This window comes from Leptosomus discolor, chromosome 16, assembly GCF_034619465.1.
Source record: "Leptosomus discolor isolate bLepDis1 chromosome 16, bLepDis1.hap2, whole genome shotgun sequence".
Classification (NCBI taxonomy): Eukaryota; Metazoa; Chordata; class Aves; order Leptosomiformes; family Leptosomidae; genus Leptosomus; species Leptosomus discolor.
In genome coordinates this window covers 4,322,726-4,342,081 of record NC_141406.1, presented here as the reverse complement: position 1 = coordinate 4,342,081, position 19,356 = coordinate 4,322,726, and the positions used below count along the sequence as shown (strand labels likewise).

Sequence of the window (19,356 nt, the reverse complement as noted above, 5' to 3'; positions counted from 1 at the left end):
ATGTCAGCAACCAAACACCTTCTTGTTCCTCTGCCTGTTTACATTAAACTTTCTAGCTGCTTTGCTCTTTCTGTTCCCAGCTGCAATTATGGGCTTCTGTAGCAGCTCACAGATAAACACAGATATTTTCTGTGACCTTTAAATAATTATAAGCTAAGCTTCTCTCTAAGCACTTGCCTCAGCAATCAGATTTTGAGGCTCTTCCTCCCATGCTCCATCTGACAATGTAAACTAATGAGGCTGACCTTGTTCAGACAAACATGCAAGTCAGTGGAATAGCGGCAGGCTCCATACAACAGGCATAATAAACAGAAATACTGCAGATTAAAAGCTTGGCACTCTTTCAGAAAGCCTTGCAAATATTAACTCTTACAGGCCCCAAGAGATGAGCAAAATCAGTCAGTGTTTCCTAGAGTGGGAAAGAAAGGCAGAGACCAGAACAAGCAGCAGAACCACAAGCTGCCGATTCCTGGTGCGAAGCTCAGAGCAGACTGTCACCATGCTGTTGGGACTGCCTGCCCAGAACTACCTGTGGCTCCCAGAGGGTGGAAGCAGAAGATGGCAGTCCTGGCTGCGTGAGCCTGCAGAAGCTGTGCCTTTTTGTGCAGAGATTGAGACTTCTACGAGCGGTTCTGCTTGCCTTTCCCCCTGCTGCCACACTGCCTGTGTTAGTGGGGACAGCACGGATGTCTTCTGGGACGCGAGATGGGAGTCTCCTCCTGTTTTTGCTAAAGCAGAGCAGACTTTTCAGCTGTCCTGCTGATTAAGGGAGGAGACTATTTATTGAACTAATTGTCAGCATTAGAAGAGTCTTGGACTTGCTGCAGGCGAGCTGCATTCGTCCCAGTGCTGTGAGCATTGAGCTACCTGTGGCTCTGCATGCTGTTTGCTGCACTGCTGCGCCTGTGGTGGGGTCCAGCTGCGTGTGATGCTGTGTGTGCTCCCTGGGGAAGAGGATGATGTTGGGTCAAAACCAGGATTCTGGAAATCTGTCTTTTCCTCTGGGCCTTGCTGCTGATCTATTTGGTAGATCTGGCAATATCCTTGACTCTTCCCCCACACCCTGCTGCCTCAGTTTCCCACTTGTACAAGGAGGGGGGGTCCCCTCAGTCTCGCAGGGAGAGCAGGTGCTTCTGTTGCAGGTTCTGAGGTGTAGCGTCCTCAGCTGCCTGACAGCGAGGGGGGTGAGGAGCTCTGGATGCTACTAAGCGCAGAGCTGGTGTATCCTCTTCTTGTCTGTTCAAAATCATTAGCGCTGTAGAACAAACAGCGGTTTCTCCCAGTGGCGATGCGGGTGTCCGTGCTGGAGATGTTTCAGGATGGATGACCCTGTGTAATGCCAGCTATCCTGGAGAGGTCGCTTGTGAAAATGAACTGTGCCTCACTTTCTCAGCTGGAACCCGTCCATTGTTCATCAGAATTCTGCTGCATGAAAGTCTCTGTTGGTCCCCCACTGCCTGCTGTTGTGGGGAAGCTGGAGTGAGGAGAAAAAAAAAAAGGGGGAAACGTGCTGTGGTGTTTCCTGTCTCGGGAAGGAGAGGTGTTGTCCTTCCTTCTGACTGGACACATCTGGTAGCTCATTTATTGTATTTTCTTGGTGTAAGTGAAGCCAGCTGGGGGAAGGGGCATGGTTAATTCCCTTGCTTGTGGCTGTGTCTGTCCATCTGTCAGCCTTTCCTTGGAAACTCTACGTGATGGACAGAGTTTGGCTCTCTGAACAACACGACGGTGCGGAAAGGCAGCAGTTCGCCCCGCTCGCAGTGCGGCTGGGCTGCGCCGCCGCGCAGGGGCGGCTCGTGGAGCTGCCCGCATCCCCCGCTTCTCGTACAACCTGTCCCCTTCTGCTTTATCCTCCTGCAGGAATGTTTCACGCCGTTCATCAATGGCAGCTTCTTTGAGCATGACGGGCAGCCCTACTGCGAGGTGCATTACCACGAGCGTCGCGGCTCGCTCTGCTCCGGTTGCCAGAAGCCTATCACAGGACGCTGCATCACTGCTATGGGCAAGAAATTTCACCCCGAACACTTTGTCTGTGCCTTCTGCCTCAAGCAGCTCAACAAAGGAACCTTCAAAGAACAGAACGACAAGCCCTACTGCCAGAACTGCTTTCTCAAGCTCTTCTGTTAGAGGCGTCGTAGCCGGGCGCTAAGCATCTTTCTGCCACCCCCTTGGCAGTTCTGTCTCTCTGAACGTTACTGTGATTTAGAAACCTTAACCAGGCAGGGGGGAGGGGGGGCGGGGGGGTGGGAGAGCTTTCTGCTGCTACAGAGAGGCAGTAGATCCAGAGATGAGACGGACCATTAAACTGGAAATGCCCTTGCTGTGTCTCAGTAGAGAGAGGCCGAGTCCCCTCGTTACGGTGTGCGTGCCTGTGCGTGTCTGACAGCTGAGCTTAGCTCCAGGGCTCCAATGGGGAGGTTTTACCCAGCCCCCGCCTGGCAGAAGGAGTCTTTGCCAGTGAGTTTCAGCCTGTGTCAGCTCCCTGAGCAAATCCTGACACTTGCAGACAGCACAGCCCTCTGCTCCGACGCCTCTTGCTCGGGCTTCTGTCTGCGTGCGTGCGGTCTTGAGCGGTAGCACGGCGAGGGCACCCTGTGATCTCAGTGCCACCCTGGCGCCGCTCGCTAGAGCCGCGTGGCGTGTGTGACTGAGATCAGAGCGTCAGCACAGGCAGCCAAGACCCTGCAAGGGTCTCTCCAGTTCCATTACACTGTAAGGAGATGATACCACTTACTTTTTTTCTTTCTTTTTTTTTTTTTTTTGTTTAAGAGGAATCAAGATGTTACTGTGTGGGGTGGGTTTTTTTTTCCCTAGTTTGTTATTCCCTGCCTTTTCTCAACACACTGGAGCAGGAGGTGGAGTAAGCCCTGACCATCCGTCAGCACTGATGGGCGCTCCTCTGGGTGACGTTCTGTGCCAGGGACCTCCATCAGCACCCAGGCCTGCTCAGGGCGTCTGCTCCCCTTCCTGCTGCTCGCAGGAGAGAGGAAGAGGCATCGTCCCTTCTTTAAAAGCAGGTGCAGAGAGGTTAGAGCGCAGCCTTTTTCAGCCAGCCCTGTCGTGAGCAAGTGTGATGTGTGTGTTTATCTGGCCTGAAACTGTCACAAGAGCAGGGAGAAGTGGAGGGGTTTAAGAAGCCTGGAAAAAAAAGATCCAAACTTTCTACCCTTTCTTCTTCCTCTCTTTCCTAATGAGACCTGTCAGCCCCTTGGTATTTCCCTTTTCTGTGCTCCTGTTAAACATGTTCTACTGAGAGATGCTAGAGCAATAACCTTTTATATTGACTGTTACTGGTATAACAAGTCCCTTGGGTCAGGTGTGTGTGACACACTTGGAGTTTTACTATCGAAGTGAATACTGTATCCTGTCTTTGATAAGAACTGTAGATTTCTACACTGATTTTGAATTCATATCTAATTTACTTTTAATCCTCTTATACAGAAATTGGTTTTGAAGTGATTTTAAGAAAGCAACTTTTATATCAAGCTGTGCTGTTCTAGGCAGTGTGCCAGTTGTGCTGGTTACTGCATCTGTAACCTCAACGCTTTGTTAAGCCTAACTAACATTGGATATTTTGTTTTTATTGCGGGTTGGGAGGGGCTGGAATCTATGAGGAAGGGGATGTGACTTGTATTTTTTTTCCTAACACAGGCAGGTGAACTGTGAATAGCTCTTTTTTTTTTTTTTCTTCCCCCTCCTCTGGGTCACCTAAAAGCGTGGTTTTTGGTTTTTATTGTAACCTGTAAACTGCTGTATTTGAATCACCTGCCGTTCTTCCAAAGCCCAGCTTCCAGGATATTATAGCGAGTCTTAATACGATGCTACGGGGGGAAGAGCTCAGACCTTCGCCCTCGGTTTCTCCTCTTCAGCCACCTGAAACCAGAGCAGGGCTAGTTGGGGAAGAGGTTCCCTTTCTCCTGTGGAAGAAAGGTCTTGTGATGAAGGAGAAGGAATTGGGAGAGACAGACTGTGTTCCTGACTAGCTGTGTAACTTTGGGCCAGTCACTAAACCTTACCGTGCCTCAGTTTCCCCATCTGTAAAATGGGGGCAGTTTAGCCTGGATTTGTGAGGTTATTGTGAGGCTTAGTTCACCTTTGCTAAAGCACTTTGAGGGCTCTGGCTGGAGGGTGCTATGGATGGTGTTCTGCGGGCCCAGCCGAAGCAGCCCAGGGAGCGGTGTTGGGAACAGCGGTATCGCACTCGACAGCGGGTCGTGCCTTTCGGCTTGGTGGGTGCTTTGGGGGTCTGGGGGACCTGCCTCGGAAACCAGCCCAGCCTTAGGCTGGGATCAGCGGGTTGCTGGCCTGCCTCGCCTTTGCTGTGGTGCTTCGCTGCCCTGCCCCTTTCCCTGTACAGGTGAGCCTCAGGTGGGCGGTGGGGAGGCCGAAGGGCGCTGCGGGAAAGCACTAGAGCGAAAGATGCGTCAGCTGGGCTGAGTGCAGCCCTGGGTGAGAAACCTTACGCGTTTGTCTTTCCATCTTTGAAATCAGTTTGGCTTAAAATGGACATTTCTAGGCCGCGTGCGCTTCTCTTGCTGAAAAGGCCAACTTCTTTCGGCCCCGTTAGAGGGCAAAAAGCTGTAGGGCCGGGAGTGCCGGAGGGGAGCGAGGGGGTGCTTCTGGCACTGCTGCTTGTGACACCTGCAAACTGTGTAACCATGTGCCTCACTTTCCCTGTCTGGGAGCCTTTAACCTACCTCACCGCTAGTTGAGGCTTGTGTACGTGATGCTTCTGGCACACGTGGAAAGCCCTGGGTGCAGGGGCTGCGGAGGGGGGCTGGAGGTCGTCTGTCGGTGGTGCTTAACGGAGATCCTCCCGAGCAGGGGGCTGAGCGGGCCCTGGGTTTCGCTGGTTTCTGACAGGCCGGGGGGTGCCGCACGGGGGCTGCTCTGCCAAATAACGGCTTCGCGTGGCTGCTGCCGCGGTTCCAGATGCAGTTTGAGGCGCTGCCGGGGGCCCGGGGGCAGGGAGGGGGTCGGTGCCGGAGGAGGGAGCGGGGTGGGGGCTGCAGCCGCCTGCCCTTACCCCTACCCGGGGGCGGTGGGGTCTGAGCGCCGCGGCTCTGCCTGCGGCCCCCCCCGCCCGGCCGGGGCTGGGGGCTGCTCGGCGGGGCCCGCGGTTGTTGATGCCTTTTTCTCCCTTGTACGCTTGAACTCCGCTTTCTTTTGTCCATTTAAAATTCTCGCAGTTACGCTAATAAAATTTTTACCGTTATTCTCACGTGTGTGTGTGGCCGTTGTTTGTAGCCCAGAGGCAAGGCGGGTCCCCCCTCAGGGGCTGCTGGGCTGCTCCGGGAGGCGCCCCCCCCCCGCCCCGTACCGCCCCCCCCCGTGGGCCCTCCCCGCGCCGCAGTGCGGGCCTCCGGCCGCCAGGGGGCGGCTCCCGCCGAGCTGCGCGTTCCGCTGCCGCGCGGCCTCCTGCGCCCCGCGCGCCTTCCGGCGGCGGCAGGCGCGCCGCTCAATGAGAACGGCGGCCCGCTCTGATTGACACGCGGCGGGCGGCCAATGGGTTGAGGAGAGGGGGACTTCCGCGGCTCGCTGCGATTGGCCATGAGGTGCGGTATAAAAGGAGGTGGGCCCGCCCTCCGGCCTTTCTTTCCCGGAGCCCTCGTGGAGGTGGGTGCGCCGCGCGGCGGCTCCCGTGGGCCCGGGGCGGCCGGGCCGGGGTGGGAGCGCGCCCGGGACGTGCCCGGAGCGGGCCCGGGGGCTCGGGCCGCCGTCGGACAGTCGGGCGGGGAGCGCGGAGCCGCGGGGTGGGGAGGCGGGGGAAGGGCGCGGACCCGCCTGAGCCGCGCTTCTTCCTGGCAGGTCCCAGCTCGTCTTTAAACCCACCGGGCGATCCTTGGAGCACCGCCGCGATGCCCAGGGAAGACAGGGCTACGTGGAAGTCCAACTACTTCATGAAAATCATCGTGAGTGTCGGCGCGGCCCAGGAGGGCTGAGGCCTGGCCCGGGGGCCAGGCCCTCGTGGGGCGCTGCCGCCGCCCGGGCTGCGGGGCGATCCCGGCTGGCGGAGAGCGGTCCTGGCGCGGCTCGGGGCAGCGGGAGTCGGGCTGGCCCGTCTGCGGGGGGTCCTTTTGGAAGCGGGGCGGGGTGCCATAGGCTGGCTGTTTTAGGAACGACTGCCTGGTAATTGGAAGAGATTCGGATCAGGCTGTTTTTAAGGCTCCTGTGAGTACTTACTGTGGCAGCTACAGAGGTAACTTGTTTAGGGACCTAGCTAGGTAGCTGAAAGGTGCAGCCTTGTGGCGCACCCAACATCAGTTTGAGCTGGGGGCTCTCAAGCCTATGGCAGATTTTGTTGTTGTTGTTGTTGTTGCATTTTAACACGTTGAGGTTTTAACGCTGCTCTGTGCACTGATCCGGATTTCTTTGTGTAGTTACAGTGTTTTTCTTGCTATAGCAACTCCTGGATGATTACCCAAAATGCTTCATTGTGGGAGCAGACAACGTGGGATCCAAGCAGATGCAGCAAATCCGTATGTCCCTGCGTGGGAAGGCTGTTGTGCTGATGGGGAAGAACACGATGATGCGCAAAGCTATTCGGGGTCATCTGGAGAATAACCCTGCCTTAGAAAAGTGGGTAGCGCTGTCTGAGTGTGCTCCTGGGTCCTCTGTCCGGGAGGAGACGTTGTCTGAGAAGCAAAACTGAAGGCTGTCATCTTCCCTTCAGGCTGCTGCCCCACATCCGTGGGAACGTGGGCTTTGTCTTCACCAAGGAGGATCTGACTGAGATCCGGGACATGCTGCTGGCCAACAAGGTAGGGGAGATCAGCCCTCACCGTGTCTCTGGGCTGGCAGGTACAGCATTACAAATAAAACTGCATGGGGGATACCTGATTATTGGGAGTCTTCACAGGTGGGGAAGGAGGCCCCTGCAGCCTTAACCAAACTGCTCAAGTTCGTCTTGTGTCTCACTAGCGTGTGCCTGGGTGATACCCGCCCTGGAGGAACGCTTCAGGAGGGAGCAATGCCGTCCCACGAGATCCGAGATGTGAGCCTTCTTGCAGCCTCTCATTTTCCCTTTCTCCAGGTGCCAGCCGCTGCCCGCGCCGGCGCTATTGCTCCTTGCGACGTGACTGTGCCGGCCCAGAACACTGGCCTCGGACCTGAGAAGACCTCCTTTTTCCAGGCCTTGGGCATCACCACGAAGATTTCCAGAGGGACCATTGAAATTCTGGTTAGTGAGCAGTGTCCTGCTGCTGTTGCAGCTCTTCCTTGACTGGAGGGCCCTGATTGTGGCAGTCGAGGGAGCTGTGAAGGTCAGAGCTCCCATTAGTGCTGAAATACTCGATACCAGCACTCTTGGCTGCTGCACTTGGGAGCTTGCAGGAGGGTGTCTGGCTTGGCTCCGGTGTGCAGTGAGGGGGGGATTTAAGTTAAAGGATCTCAGCTGCGTGGTTAAGCTCTGCTGGAGAGCTCCTAGGTGAGCCACCCACAGGAGTGCAGGAGGGGCACCTGCCTTCCTCCCAGCTGAGATGTACCTGCTTGCGTGACCTAGGCCTTTGTCAGCTTGTGGAGCTGAGCGGGAGCCTGTTTCTGTTGTGCTCATTTGTTCCTTCAGCTCCATCTCTTGGCGTTGGAAACGTGTGTTTGTGTCCCGTCGTGTTGACGTGCCTGAGTTTCTTTGCGCGTATTCACGCCTTTTCCCCTTGTTCCCTCAGAGCGACGTGCAGCTCATCAAGACTGGAGACAAAGTGGGTGCCAGCGAAGCCACCCTGCTGAACATGCTGAACATCTCCCCTTTCTCTTTCGGGCTGGTGATCCAGCAGGTCTTTGACAATGGCAGCATTTACAATCCCGAAGTGCTGGACATCACTGAGGAGACCTTGCACAAGCGCTTCCTGGAGGTGAGTCACCACCCGAATCCATTACGTTCCACCTCTTACCCCCAGAATGAAGCATCAGCTCTGGTGTTTTCCACAAGGTCGTGCAGAGCCAGGAGCTCTCCCCAGCGCCCTGCAGAAACAGTCAGTCAGGGAAGACCTTCTCTAGGCTTTTTCATCTGAAGCTGCTTCAGCAACTGAGGCCATTTAAGTCCTGATGCCTTGTCAGATTTCGCTGGAGCTGCGTCGCTCGTGCGCGTCGCACGCTGAGCTGCGTTGTGTTGGCAGCGTAGAAATGTGCCGTCACCTGCCGTGGTTTCTAGTCCGGGTTATTTCCCAGAGCACAGAAACAGGAGTCTCTCTCCTCACAGGGTGTTCGTAATGTTGCCAGCGTCTGTCTGCAGATCGGGTACCCGACCATTGCTTCTGTGCCCCACTCCATCATCAACGGGTACAAGCGGGTCCTGGCCGTGGCGGTGGAGACCGACTACACCTTCCCGCTGGCTGAAAAGGTAATGGCTGAGTGACCTGCTGCACAGAGGGGTGTTCAGAAGGCGCTTTCGCAGAAACACCCTGCGGATCACCTGGTTTGAAAGGGCTCGGAGCTGCTCCTGTGCGAGGGACCTGCCCTGAAAAGGGGCGCTTGGAGGAGAGAGCTGGGTTACCTGGCGTTCCCTCCTCCCTGGGGCTGTTACACCCGAGGGCAGCTGAAACCCCACATGCAGCAGGGATAAGTGCATCTGTTTGGCTTCCGGCAAGCTGCAAGTGTTGCCTCTACAGCTGCAAAGGTTCAGTCCTTCAAAACGTTTGTTTCCTTGGGTTTACCTTGTTTTTCCCCCCCTTTTGCAGGTGAAGGCCTTCCTGGCAGACCCCTCTGCTTTTGTGGCCGCCATCCCTGTGGCAGCCGAAGCGGCTGCACCTGCTGCTGCCGCTGCTGCTGCTCCGGCCAAAGAGGCAGCGAAGGAGGAATCGGAGGAGTCCGATGAGGACATGGGGTTCGGTCTCTTTGACTAACAGCGGCCGCTGTCTATCTGTGTCAGAGTTGGTCCAATGGCAGAAATAAAAAGCTATTTTACACCTCCACGTGTGCCCGCATCGATGGGGTAGACTCCAGATCACGAGGGGCTTGGGGAAAGGGCGACCCGAGGGGCTCCCGTGCTCTGCAGCGGGACGCGCGTTCCCCGGGCCTGCCGCTCCCGCTGGCACCGCAGCGCAGCCCTGCCCGGCACCGCGGGCGGCCGCTGCAGCCCGGGCTGAGCGGAGGCCTCGCCCGGCAGCTTCTCTGGGCGGTGGAGCCGCCGCCCGCCCTTCCCCCTTCCCCCGCGCCCGGTGGTGCGGAGGGGCCGGGGCTCGCCGGGCCGGGCCAGGCCGCAGCGCCGTCGCCATGGAGACGGGCCCGCCCTGGCCGGCCCCGCGCGCGGCCCGCACCGGAAGCCGCTACTGCTTCCGGGGTCGCAGGCGGCGCCATGGCGGCCGACACGCAGGTGAGTGGGGGACGGGCCCGCGGCGCGGCGGTCGCGGCCCGGGGATGGCGGCGGGGGGGTCCGCCCGGGGCCGTGCCTGCTCCCGCTGCCGCTCCGCTGCGCTCCCTCGGCCCGTCCGCGGGGCCCGGCCCGGTGCCTGCGGCCGGACGGGGACGTGGCAGCCGGCCCGGGCGCGTCCCGGGGCGGGAAGGCCGCGCCGGCGCTGCCCGCTGGAGCCGCCCGCGGGGAGGCCGCACCGGCGCCGTGCCCCGGCCCGCGGGGCAAGGGAAGGGACCCGCTGCTGCCGGCCTCCTTCCAGCGCGGAGGCGGCCGGGGAGCCCGGGCTGAGCCGCTGCTCTCTGAGCGGCTGCTGGGAGCGGCTGCGGCCCGGAGAGAAGTGAGGGACGGCGGCTGCCGCGCTCGGGAGGGTCCCGCCCGCTCCCGAAGAGTTCCCGATAAACGACTGGTACAAGCTGCGTCTTCCCGGCGGCATCTGGTGTGCGGCCGCTGGGCTCGGCGGACCCGCGGTGCTCCCCCCTGCTCGCAGCGCCTCAGCGGGGGCAGCGGCCGCCCCCGCCGTCCCCCGGGGCCACCGTTCAGAAAGGGAGAGCCCGAACGTCGTCCTCGCTCCGGGCTGCCGAGCGGGGCCTGCCGGGGTGTGACCGCTCCCCGGTGCCCGGGCTGCCTGGCGTCGCCTGTTGCACCCCGGTGGGATATTTTTCCCGGCTTGGTACGTGAGGTTGGGATGTTCCCAAGGCAAATCCCAGCCTTCTCAGGGTCAGGTCCGTACTCGCAGAGCTGTGGCGTTTGTTCTCTGTGTGTGGCTGCAGCCGCGTTGCTGGCGTCCCAGCGTGGTGCACAGACATCCCGATAAAGAGCAGAAGTGAAGGGGTGAAGCCTGTCCCGGCAGCTCTTCTGCGGAGCCCGGGGAGTCAGAGCTGGTGCTGTTTGTGTAAGTCACTGAGCTGCTTGGGAAGTCCTGTAGTGTTATACATTATTTATGTTTTTAATTTCTAGACTGTTGGGGTGGTTTTAATGTATTTTTCATGTCTGTACATCTCCCTGCTTGTGATTAAGCAGCATGAGCAAGTGCAGCTTGGTTTGAGTTTGCATATGATGAACTCACATAATTGAAAGGTCTGAAAGAAGACGAGCTCTTTAATGGCAGCTTGTTCTGTCAGTTCTGATGGTAACGATGTTGGTTCAACCTGTACCTTAGCGTTCAGGGGTGCAGCCCCACTTCCAGCCCATTTTTAAGGAGAGCTCAGGTGTGAGATGGTCACAGGCTCGGGGAGGTGTGGGTGGCCTCTCTAAATTCCAGGTAGCTGCTGCGCGGGATTACCCTTCCTGCGTGTCGGCAAAAAAGCTTCACCGAAAGCAGCTCTTGAGAAGGATGAAGGCAGCTGCCGTTTCGCCATCGCCAGGTTTCGTGTGCTTAGAGAAAGGCTGGTGGCAAAACGGGTGGAGTTTTGCCTGAAGAGGGGAGGAACAGTTTAATGGGTTTCTGAAGGTGTGCTTGTTTGCTGCCTTTCCCAAAGATGATGGTGATGATTATTAAGATATAAAGTTGCTCAGTTTAAGAGCTGGATTTCCTGGAGAGCTGTGTTTTGGTTTGTGTAAATGCAGAAACCGTGTGAGCATGTTGTGCTAAATTTGGAAGTTCGTGGATGTGGTTTCAGTAGTTCAAGGAGCCGGTTGCTGAGAACTTAAACTTCTTCCTAGACTTCTCAGACAGCATATCTCACCGTCTCGATACCGCTTGGAAACCGAAACAAACTGTTTACGGGAGTTAAACTGGGTGAGCTGTGTCAGTCCCTTCCCACTGGCAGCTCCGGGCACACAGTAGCACAGGCCTGAAAAAAGCCCTCGGTTGCGTGATGTGATGTTTCGTTTTGCTTGGGTGACCTTGGGCGCCGCTGATAGTGCGTGGAAGGAGGCTGATAGCGAGGCACAACCTTTCGGGATCTGAGGAGTCCCGTTTACAAAACCCCTGCGGCATGCGTGTTCATTCTGGAGAAGACTAAAGGCGAGCGGTTCGTGCTTTTGCTGGGCCCAGGTACAGAATTTCACAACTATTGACAGCCCAAAACAGCAGGTCAGTTTTTCAGGATGGGCAGTTATGGTCAGCCCTGGGTCACTCGCAGGTAGAAGCCCCCTTTGGGGGTGCGTGGGCTTTAGGAGATGCTGGACACCGAAAAGCACCTTTGCGTTCTTGAGGGTCCTGCACTCCTGGCTCTTGTTCTTACCCCTTACTCTGTGTTTTTACTTTTAAGAGGGGTAAGTCTGTCTCAGAGCACGAGTGCCGTGACAGGGACCCAGGTTAACAAACAGAGAGCCGTCAGCTTCAGCCAAAGGGGGAGGTTCCTGAGGTTCATCGTGGGTGATGTACAGTGACCCTTTCCCCCGCAGATAAGACCGCAGATGCTCACGTTTGGTCACTGAGGGGTGGTGTGGCAGCAGATGACATGGTTTGCTTGCCCTGGTCCTGTGCTCTGTGGGTTGATACCAAAGGCATCTGATGGTTTTTTCCTCTCTGTGCGTGGTTTTAGATTTCTGACACACTGAAGCGGTTTGCGGTAAAAGTCACTACAGCCAGCGTGAAGGAACGGAGAGAGATCCTCAGTGAGCTGGGAAAATGCATTTCTGGGAAAGGTAAAAGCTTTGGTGGAGAAGAACCGTAAAATGTTTTGTTTCAAAGGCTGTGTGAGACTTGAGGGGTAGTTTTTTGAGGGAGGGGGCTGGCGGCATTTGGAGCCTGTGCTTTCTCACAGCGTTGATTCTAAGCACGGGTTTTGTAGGTGGCACAGAACTCCGGTTACTGGCACACGGGCTTTTTCCAGTTAGTAGTTGTAGCATCATGTGTATTAGTTTTTCGTCAGTGTATCAGTTCCCTGTTTCTCTCCTGACTCTTAGCCTAGGTTTTTAATCAATCATGGAATATTTATACACACACAGACACACACACACACACAGACACACACACACACACACATATATACATGTAGAGAGAAGGAGAATATGGAAGATTTCAGATTTCTTAATAAAACAATTGAAGCAAATTTTTTAAAATTTTTTTTTTCCTCTCAATTTCTGTAGATGGTTGTGGAATGGCATGTGTTCCAATTTTTCTGTTATTCTTAAAAATACACATAAAAATGTATAAGAAGAGAGAACTTTTACTGTGATCCTTGCAAGCAATTTTGTAGGGGCGAGCGATTCACTGATTTCAGTTGTGAAGTGAATCGTGTTTGTGTTAAAGATTAAGAGCTCGTTGATGTACGAAGAAATATTTTGAAATATATTCTGTTACAGATCTTCCAGAGGGTGCAGTGAAAGGCCTTTGCAAACTCTTCTGCCTTACTCTGCATCGATACCGGTGAGTAAGTTGATGTGGAAAAGCTGTATTATTTAGTTATCACTATTTATGTATTTATGAGTTGAACTGGTGTGGAGCATGTGGAGATGTTAGCATGCAGTGTCACGTAGGTGCGTGTGACACTGAAAGGTGCCATCTAGGAGGCTCTCAAGTTAGGCTTGACATTAAAAAGTTTTGCGGCACTTATCTTGTGTTTCACCTTTGATTTTGAAATTAAAACTTGAATCGTGTAGTTCAGTTTGCAAGAATGAACGCCCGTGTCCTTGCGAAGCCCGACGGAGGTGTCTTTTAGATGCTTTTAGGTTGGAATAAATCGTGGCCTGTTGTAGGGAACCTGTTCAGAACCTGTTTTCTTCTGCAACCCGCCTGAGAGCCTCGATGATTTCTGTCAGTTGAGGAAGGGAATGGAACTTTATGCCACTTCTCCACTTCCTGGAACACCAAGATAACTGTCAGCTTGAAATGAGAAAGGAGAGCCCTTTGTGTGATGCAAGTGTCGTCGTATGTGTAATGTTGGCAGGATTTATGATGCTCACAGAGATGCATTTTTCATTCTAGCGATGCAGCATCCCGCAGAGCCTTGCAGCTGGCACTTCAGCAGCTCGCAGAATCCCAGCCAGATGCAACAGCAAAAAACCTTCTGCAGTCACTTCAGTCTTCAGGGATCGGCGGCAAAGCTGGAGTTCCCAGGTGCGGGATGAGTTGCTTGGTGTGGAAGCTGTTCTGAGTTGCTGGTAGTTGCTCTATGCTCAGAATGATTCTTCTGCTACTGCTTGGCAGAGGTGTTAAAAACATTTGGAGACAAAGCTGTTCATGCCCATTTAAATGCTCCTCTCTTACCTCTTTCATCTCTTCTCTGGAAGCAGGAGGACTGTCTTGGAATCACTGCTGGTGGATTGGGTCTGAGTTACAGTTTTGCCTTTGTTAACCTTCAGGTTTGCAGAGATGAGGAATAAACTCTTTTACCAAGAAATAGTCTCCAAAACAATTAGGAAAGAGAATTTCCTTGCCCATTTGGTGTTCAGCTGGTGAAATTCAAGACCATCATAGATAGGAAGATAACAAAATTTGAAGCTCAGCTGAGAAAACCTACTGCTGTTGTATTGTGGTAGCGTCTGGGAACACCAGTGGTTCCAGAAGATGACTTAGGGTATTGCTCAGCTGATAGGGGCCACAGTGCTGCTGTCCTGCAGTGCCTCCATGGCTGAATAGAAGTGGAGTTTCCGGAAAAATCTTGGTTTAAAGTAATGCGGTGATAGGATGTTTGCCATTCAGTGACAGTGGCTGGCCTTGTGCACAAGGACACTTTGTACGTTCTTTCACTTTGAGGGAGAGACCAAAATGGGGTGAGAATCCTCAGGGAGCTGCGAGGTGGGATCCGTTACCTGAAGTGGAGGGAGGAGGTGAGAGTCAGCAGAAACCAGAACTGAGTAGTGTGCCAGGAGGGAATGTAAGCTGAGAAACGATTTGGCAGTCTAAGGTTGGGGAGCTCTGACAGTAAAGATGAGCAGCAGATGAGAAATCTTGAGTCACTTTTTGGGCACTCTCAGTTGGCAAAGTGTTTAACTCTCATTTCTGTAATGCCACTGGGAAGATCCAAAAATGGTCTGTCTTCTGCTAAGGTTTTTCATTCCCAGCAGGCAAGATTTAGCCTCTTCTAAGTGTTAAACGGGAGCTGGAACATGTAGCTTATGAGGAGTAATTATTTCTTTTAAATGCTGAGACTTAAGCTATGTTTTTCTGTGATAAAATTGCCTAACTTATAAGGGGGTGTTCTGGCTTGGGCAGAGGCGAGTCTGCTATGGACTGGTAGGTGTAAGTTACATACTGGGAGCTGCAGATTTACCTCCTTCTCCCGTTTCTACAACAGTAAGAGCAGTGGATCTGCGGCTCTGCTGGCACTCTCCTGGACATGCCTGCTTGTACGCACAGTCTTTCCAACACCTGACAAGAGACAGGGAGAAACATGGAAAAAACTGGTAGGTTCTTTTCGGTTTGCAGAAATATCTCTTTGGAGATAAGGACTTAAATATTTCTAATGTCTTTTAAGTTGCTGAAACATTGCAAATAATTTGGAGCATAACTGATAACGTCACTTTAAAATGCAGGTTTACATGACAATCTTTTTTGCTTTCTGGTGTATTTTGATCTCTTCTATTCCACTGGAGAAAGCAGGAGGTGTATAAAGCATGAAAGCAGGGAGTCTTGCACCTGCATGGAGTTGGTCTGCATGTTATGGTGTTATACCAGTGTTTCTAGACTAGGTGTCCTAGTGGTGCCTCCGAGGCGCAGCCTGCAGCACGGCATGAATTCCTTGTGCCTCCCTTGAAGTAGTTGCCTGTGATATTCTGTCATATAGTATCAAGTAGCCTTTTGCTTTCTTTTCACCTACTTCGATGACCTGAACCGGTGACCATGCTCATAGCACCTTGGGATATAGCTGGAACACATCTTAAGAAGAGATGTAACCCGATATAAATCGCTGTTTTCAAAGTCTGTTATCGTGCTTCTGCAAAGTGATGTATGTGAGATGAAAGCAACGGCAGCTTTTTGGAAGAACTTATGCGACTTAAGGACTTTTTCCTAAGCAGATTCACTGCATCTGACAAGTCTTGTTTGATATGAGCTCTGTGAGGAGCAGGTGCATGAAGGTTTTCTTGGCTGTTTCCCTTGGCAGGTGGAGGTTCAGTGTTTGCTCCTTTTGGAAGTCCTGGGAGGTTCCCATAAGCAGGCGGTGGATGGGGCTGTGAAGAAGTTGAACAGGCTGTGGAAAGAGGTGATGCACACCTGCACGTGACCATAGTCCGTAGCTGTTCTAGGTTCTGTTGCGTTAGCGTGCCTTGCTCTTTTTCTCCTCAGAACCAAGACCTCGTGGATCAGTACCTGTCCGTCATTCTTGGACTCGAACCAAACCAGAGTTACGCTGCAATGCTGGGGCTTGTGGTGCAGTTTTGCACAGCCCAGAAGGAGATCGATATTGTTAAACGATACAAGGTAAATCTGTCGCCCTGCTTTGTTTTTTGGGTGGTAAGTAGTGTCGCTTCTCGTCATGGAGAAACGGGTTGTCTCCGTGAGGTTGGTGCTTTGCATCTGCCCCTGGTTTCGTTACTTGTCAGTTCAGTAGTCTTGCACTTCTGACTGAAACACCTGGGATGGATTTACAGAGGAGGCGCCAGGTCTGTGGCTTTTTGCTGTGGCCTGTGCATCTGTGCAGATGGCCAACGCTGCAGCTTTCTGCCTTCTGCCCTGTTGTAGGAATGGAGGGCAGCATTTAGCTCTCAGTGCATTTTGAGTGTTGGGCTGAAGGGTAGAGCGGAGAGCACTGATCTCTCTTTGACTGTCGTACGTGAGGATGGAAGCAAGGCTTCTGCTGAGTGGATAGGGCTGCCTTCCAGAGGAGAGTGAGGTGGGGTGTCAGGCTTGGCTTCCTGATGGTGTGCAGGGAGCTGCGTGTAGGTTGTGATGTGGCTGTAATTCGGTGTTTCTGCTTATTCAGAGTGCTCTTCTGGATTTCTACTTGAAGACCATCCTTATGAGCAAGACAAAGCCTCAGAAGCACGTGCTGGTGAGACATACTGTTACAGAGCTGTTTGTGCTTTTGTCCTACATGCAGCGTCCGCCGCTGTGCTGAGCGCTTGGTTCCCTTTGCAGGACAGCTGTTCCCCGCTTCTTCGGTACCTGTCTCACGCTGAATTCAAGGACTTGGTTTTGCCAACTCTGCAGAAATCCCTGCTACGGAGTCCTGAGAACGTAATTGAAAGTGAGTCTGTCATCTTTCTGCATTGCTTTGTCAAAGGGCACGAGTCGTTGTTCCTTAAAGGTCTGGAGTTGTTGGGGGAGAGTGTCTCTCTGGACTGTACTTTTGGTCCTGTGAGTGTATGTGGCAGGATTGTCTGGCGTCTAAGGGTTAGATGTGGAGAAGCAACGTTTGTGGTGTGATCCCAAGTGTCTGGGTATATGATAGCTACTGTTTGCATTGAGGACAGAATTTCACAGCTGAGTGCTAAGAATAATCTGAATTAATCTGTTCTTTGGGCATCAATTTCAGTGGTGTTTTTCTCCTTACGGACCCTGTCTGCTCTGGATGTGAACGGTGGGGAAGGGTGTATTAAAATGCTAAGAACAGTTACTTAACAAAAGGTAATAAGCCATTATCTCTTCTGTCTTCAGCAATCTCTTGCTTGCTCGTATCTGTGAACCTGGATCTCAGCCAGTATGCTCTAGATATTGTGAAAGGACTGGCCAGTAAGTACTCTTAACTTCCGGAGGGAATGATGAATTGAGAATAAAGTTTTTTTCCTCTGGCTGTACCTCTAACAGCTTGATTACTGGTGAAGAGTCTGTTTTATGTGGGAGGGAGGATGATGCTGTAACTTGGAACTGGAATTGTTCATGTGACAGTTCCAGAAGCTGAGTCAAGCCACATGTGAAGATATGTCCTTGTCTTGCTGATTTTATGCTGTTTGTCATAAGGAGCTCTTAGCTTGTGCGTTATTTTCTAGGTCATCTGAAATCCAACAGTGTACAGCTGATGGATGAAGCAGTTGTGGCATTAAAGAACTTGGCTCGGCAGTGTAGTGATCCTTCAGCTGTGGAGTCGCTGGCCCGACACCTTTTTGCCATCTTAGGGGGTGAGTAAATTGTAGGATAAACAGCGGAGAGGAGAAGATTCAAGGAGTTTTGTGTGTTGTATTTTCTGTTGTCTTTAGCTGCCTGTATGGTAGGGGTGACTCAGCCTGGATCAGGGGTAATGGGGCAAGCTTTTGTATTTTAGAGAAGATTCTTGATGTAGCACATAGCTGTTGTCTGTCTGTAAGTCAACCGTCACCCCTTTGTTTCTTGTTGGCAGGCTCAGAAGGGAAGCTGACAGTTGTTGCTCAGAAGATGAGTGTCCTTTCAGGTGAGGATTCTAGAAGAAAGCTGCTTCTCCAGTGGAAGAAATTCAGCAGAAGGCTGGATGAAAGGGATCTGTACTTAAGCCTTTAGAATTCCCTGCCTGTCATTCCAAATTGGCTGTAGTTGCTGATGTAGAGGGTGCTGGATACCACGTGCCAGGCCTTGACTTTCAATTCAAAGGAAATAATTGGTTGGTAGGCTAAAATGTTTTATGCAAGATGATGATCGTATCCCGAGTAAAAGTGAAGAAAGAGGCCCTGCAGTGTTGGTAGGTGGTGTGTGTGACATCCAGATGTAGTGACAGGAAAAAGAGATGTCTGTGCAAGGGTTGAAACATGAAGTGTCATTCTTGATTGTTTTTAGCTTTTGTAGCAAGTGCTGGTAGTTTGGGAACTAATGAGAGAATTCTGTCCTTTCAGGGATTGGCAGCCTTAGTCACCATGTGGTTTCTGGATCTTCTAGCCAAGCTCTGACTGGAACCGTGGCTGAGCTTTTCATCCCTTTCCTGCAACAAGAAGGTGAGACCTCTTGCCTTTGTTCTGGGTTTGCCAAGCTGCTTTTGTCTTGAGCAGGATTTTCATATGGCCTGTTACTCAGGATAAATCTGGATTCTCGCCTGTTGTGTTCTAAAATCCATTGCCCTGTTTTGATGCGCAATCCCAAGGAGACAGTGCTGTGTCTGTTAGAAGCACACGCATTCTTTTCCTGCCTCCTCCTGCCATTGTTACCTCCTTTCTCTTGTATGTTCCTGTGTTCTATGCAGTTGCTGTACTGAGATGAGCTCTGTGTTTTTTCCTAGTCCATGAAGGCACACTGGTTCATGCAGTCTCTGTCCTGGCTCTTTGGTGTGTTCGGTTCACCACAGAAGTTCCTAAGAAGCTGGTAGAATGGCTAAAGAAAGCCTTCGGCCTTAAAACCTCTACGTCAGCTGTGAGACATGCCTACCTGCAGTGCATGCTAGCCTCTTTCAAAGGTAAAATTGTGCAGCTATTAATAACTCTCTTGACTCTGTGACTTAAGAGAAGAGTAATCAACTTTTGTACTTCCTGATATAAGTAGATAGCTGTGTGGATTAAGAAAGATTTTGTAAGGTGATACCTATTCACTGACCTCCTTTGTATTTCTCCTTCCACTCCCTTTTGCCTTCGAGTTTATGAAGATTCTTTGTCTCCTTGTATAACTAGCATCGCTGCCCATTGTGCTGTCTTTCATACACCCCCAAAGTAATTTTTGATTGCTTTATTTTTGTCTTACACTTAAATTGTAAGATTTCTAGCTCAGGGACCGTGCTTTTCTTTTATGTAGCACCCATCACACTGGGATCCTGGTCTGTGGCTTTGGCTCTTGGAAGCTTTAAAAAAATAAAAATCAAAATAAATTATTGTGTTTGAAATGAAGATCTTAAGAAATTAAAAGTTAAAACACTACCTGTGAATACTTAACATAGACAATCACAAGGTCTTTTGCTTCCTTTTTCAGTATTGTGTGTGAGACGTTGCTTCTGGAAATACCAGGAGCACCTAGTTTCTGTGGAAGTCAGGCTTCCAGTGGTTTGAACTAATGCCTTGAATGTAACTGAATTAGGATGTTCTTTTGCGTTGCATGAACAAAAACTTGTATTGAGATGGGACTGCTCTGTCCGTGAGGGAAGGACTGAAGTGGTTATCATCGAGTTTAAGGGTAGTAGTGATTGGCAAATACTCTGGGGGATTCAGAGTCTTCTCAGTACGTGTCTGGTTCCTTTCCTTATCTCATGACAACAGAAGAACCACTGATACCCTTGTGGTCTCAAGTG

At 52.4% G+C, this 19,356-nt stretch overlaps 3 protein-coding genes across 3 annotated transcripts in view; all 3 read left to right on the top strand.

The window, feature by feature from the left end:
• Positions 1–2,134, top strand: part of PXN (paxillin) — a 28,326-nt gene extending 26,192 nt beyond the window's left edge. The window contains exon 18 of the mRNA XM_086474441.1: positions 1,861–2,134. Coding sequence (XP_086330567.1) covers positions 1,861–2,127 — 267 coding nt within the window. The 3' untranslated portion in view covers positions 2,128–2,134. The remainder of the gene's footprint in view (positions 1–1,860) is intronic.
• A 3,645-nt stretch (positions 2,135–5,779) lies between these two features.
• On the top strand, positions 5,780–8,907 carry RPLP0 (ribosomal protein lateral stalk subunit P0). The gene is made up of 7 exons (XM_009950165.2): positions 5,780–5,912; positions 6,404–6,579; positions 6,674–6,761; positions 7,034–7,180; positions 7,665–7,850; positions 8,198–8,338; positions 8,676–8,907. Exons 1-7 carry the CDS (start codon positions 5,859–5,861, stop codon positions 8,838–8,840), a joined length of 957 nt encoding a protein of 318 aa, XP_009948467.2. The 5' UTR covers positions 5,780–5,858; the 3' UTR covers positions 8,841–8,907.
• Positions 8,908–9,292: 385 nt separating this feature from the next.
• GCN1 (GCN1 activator of EIF2AK4) overlaps positions 9,293–19,356 on the top strand; it is a 42,177-nt gene continuing 32,113 nt past the window's right edge. Inside the window, exons 1-14 of the mRNA XM_086474458.1 lie at positions 9,293–9,310; positions 11,839–11,941; positions 12,602–12,665; positions 13,224–13,355; positions 14,536–14,644; positions 15,343–15,441; positions 15,525–15,659; positions 16,162–16,230; positions 16,317–16,425; positions 16,836–16,910; positions 17,168–17,296; positions 17,515–17,565; positions 17,981–18,079; positions 18,361–18,534. Coding sequence (XP_086330584.1) covers positions 9,293–9,310; positions 11,839–11,941; positions 12,602–12,665; positions 13,224–13,355; positions 14,536–14,644; positions 15,343–15,441; positions 15,525–15,659; positions 16,162–16,230; positions 16,317–16,425; positions 16,836–16,910; positions 17,168–17,296; positions 17,515–17,565; positions 17,981–18,079; positions 18,361–18,534 — 1,366 coding nt within the window. The remainder of the gene's footprint in view (positions 9,311–11,838; positions 11,942–12,601; positions 12,666–13,223; positions 13,356–14,535; positions 14,645–15,342; positions 15,442–15,524; positions 15,660–16,161; positions 16,231–16,316; positions 16,426–16,835; positions 16,911–17,167; positions 17,297–17,514; positions 17,566–17,980; positions 18,080–18,360; positions 18,535–19,356) is intronic.

Bases quoted from the DNA above. Each gene is read 5' to 3' on its own strand.
- RPLP0 (XM_009950165.2), top strand. From the start codon at position 5,859: ATGCCCAGGGAAGACAGGGCTACGTGGAAGTCCAACTACTTCATGAAA. The intron at 6,762-7,033 runs GTAGGGGAGATC...CCCTTTCTCCAG, and splicing joins ACATGCTGCTGGCCAACAAG to GTGCCAGCCGCTGCCCGCGC. The intron at 8,339-8,675 runs GTAATGGCTGAG...CCCCTTTTGCAG, and splicing joins CCTTCCCGCTGGCTGAAAAG to GTGAAGGCCTTCCTGGCAGA.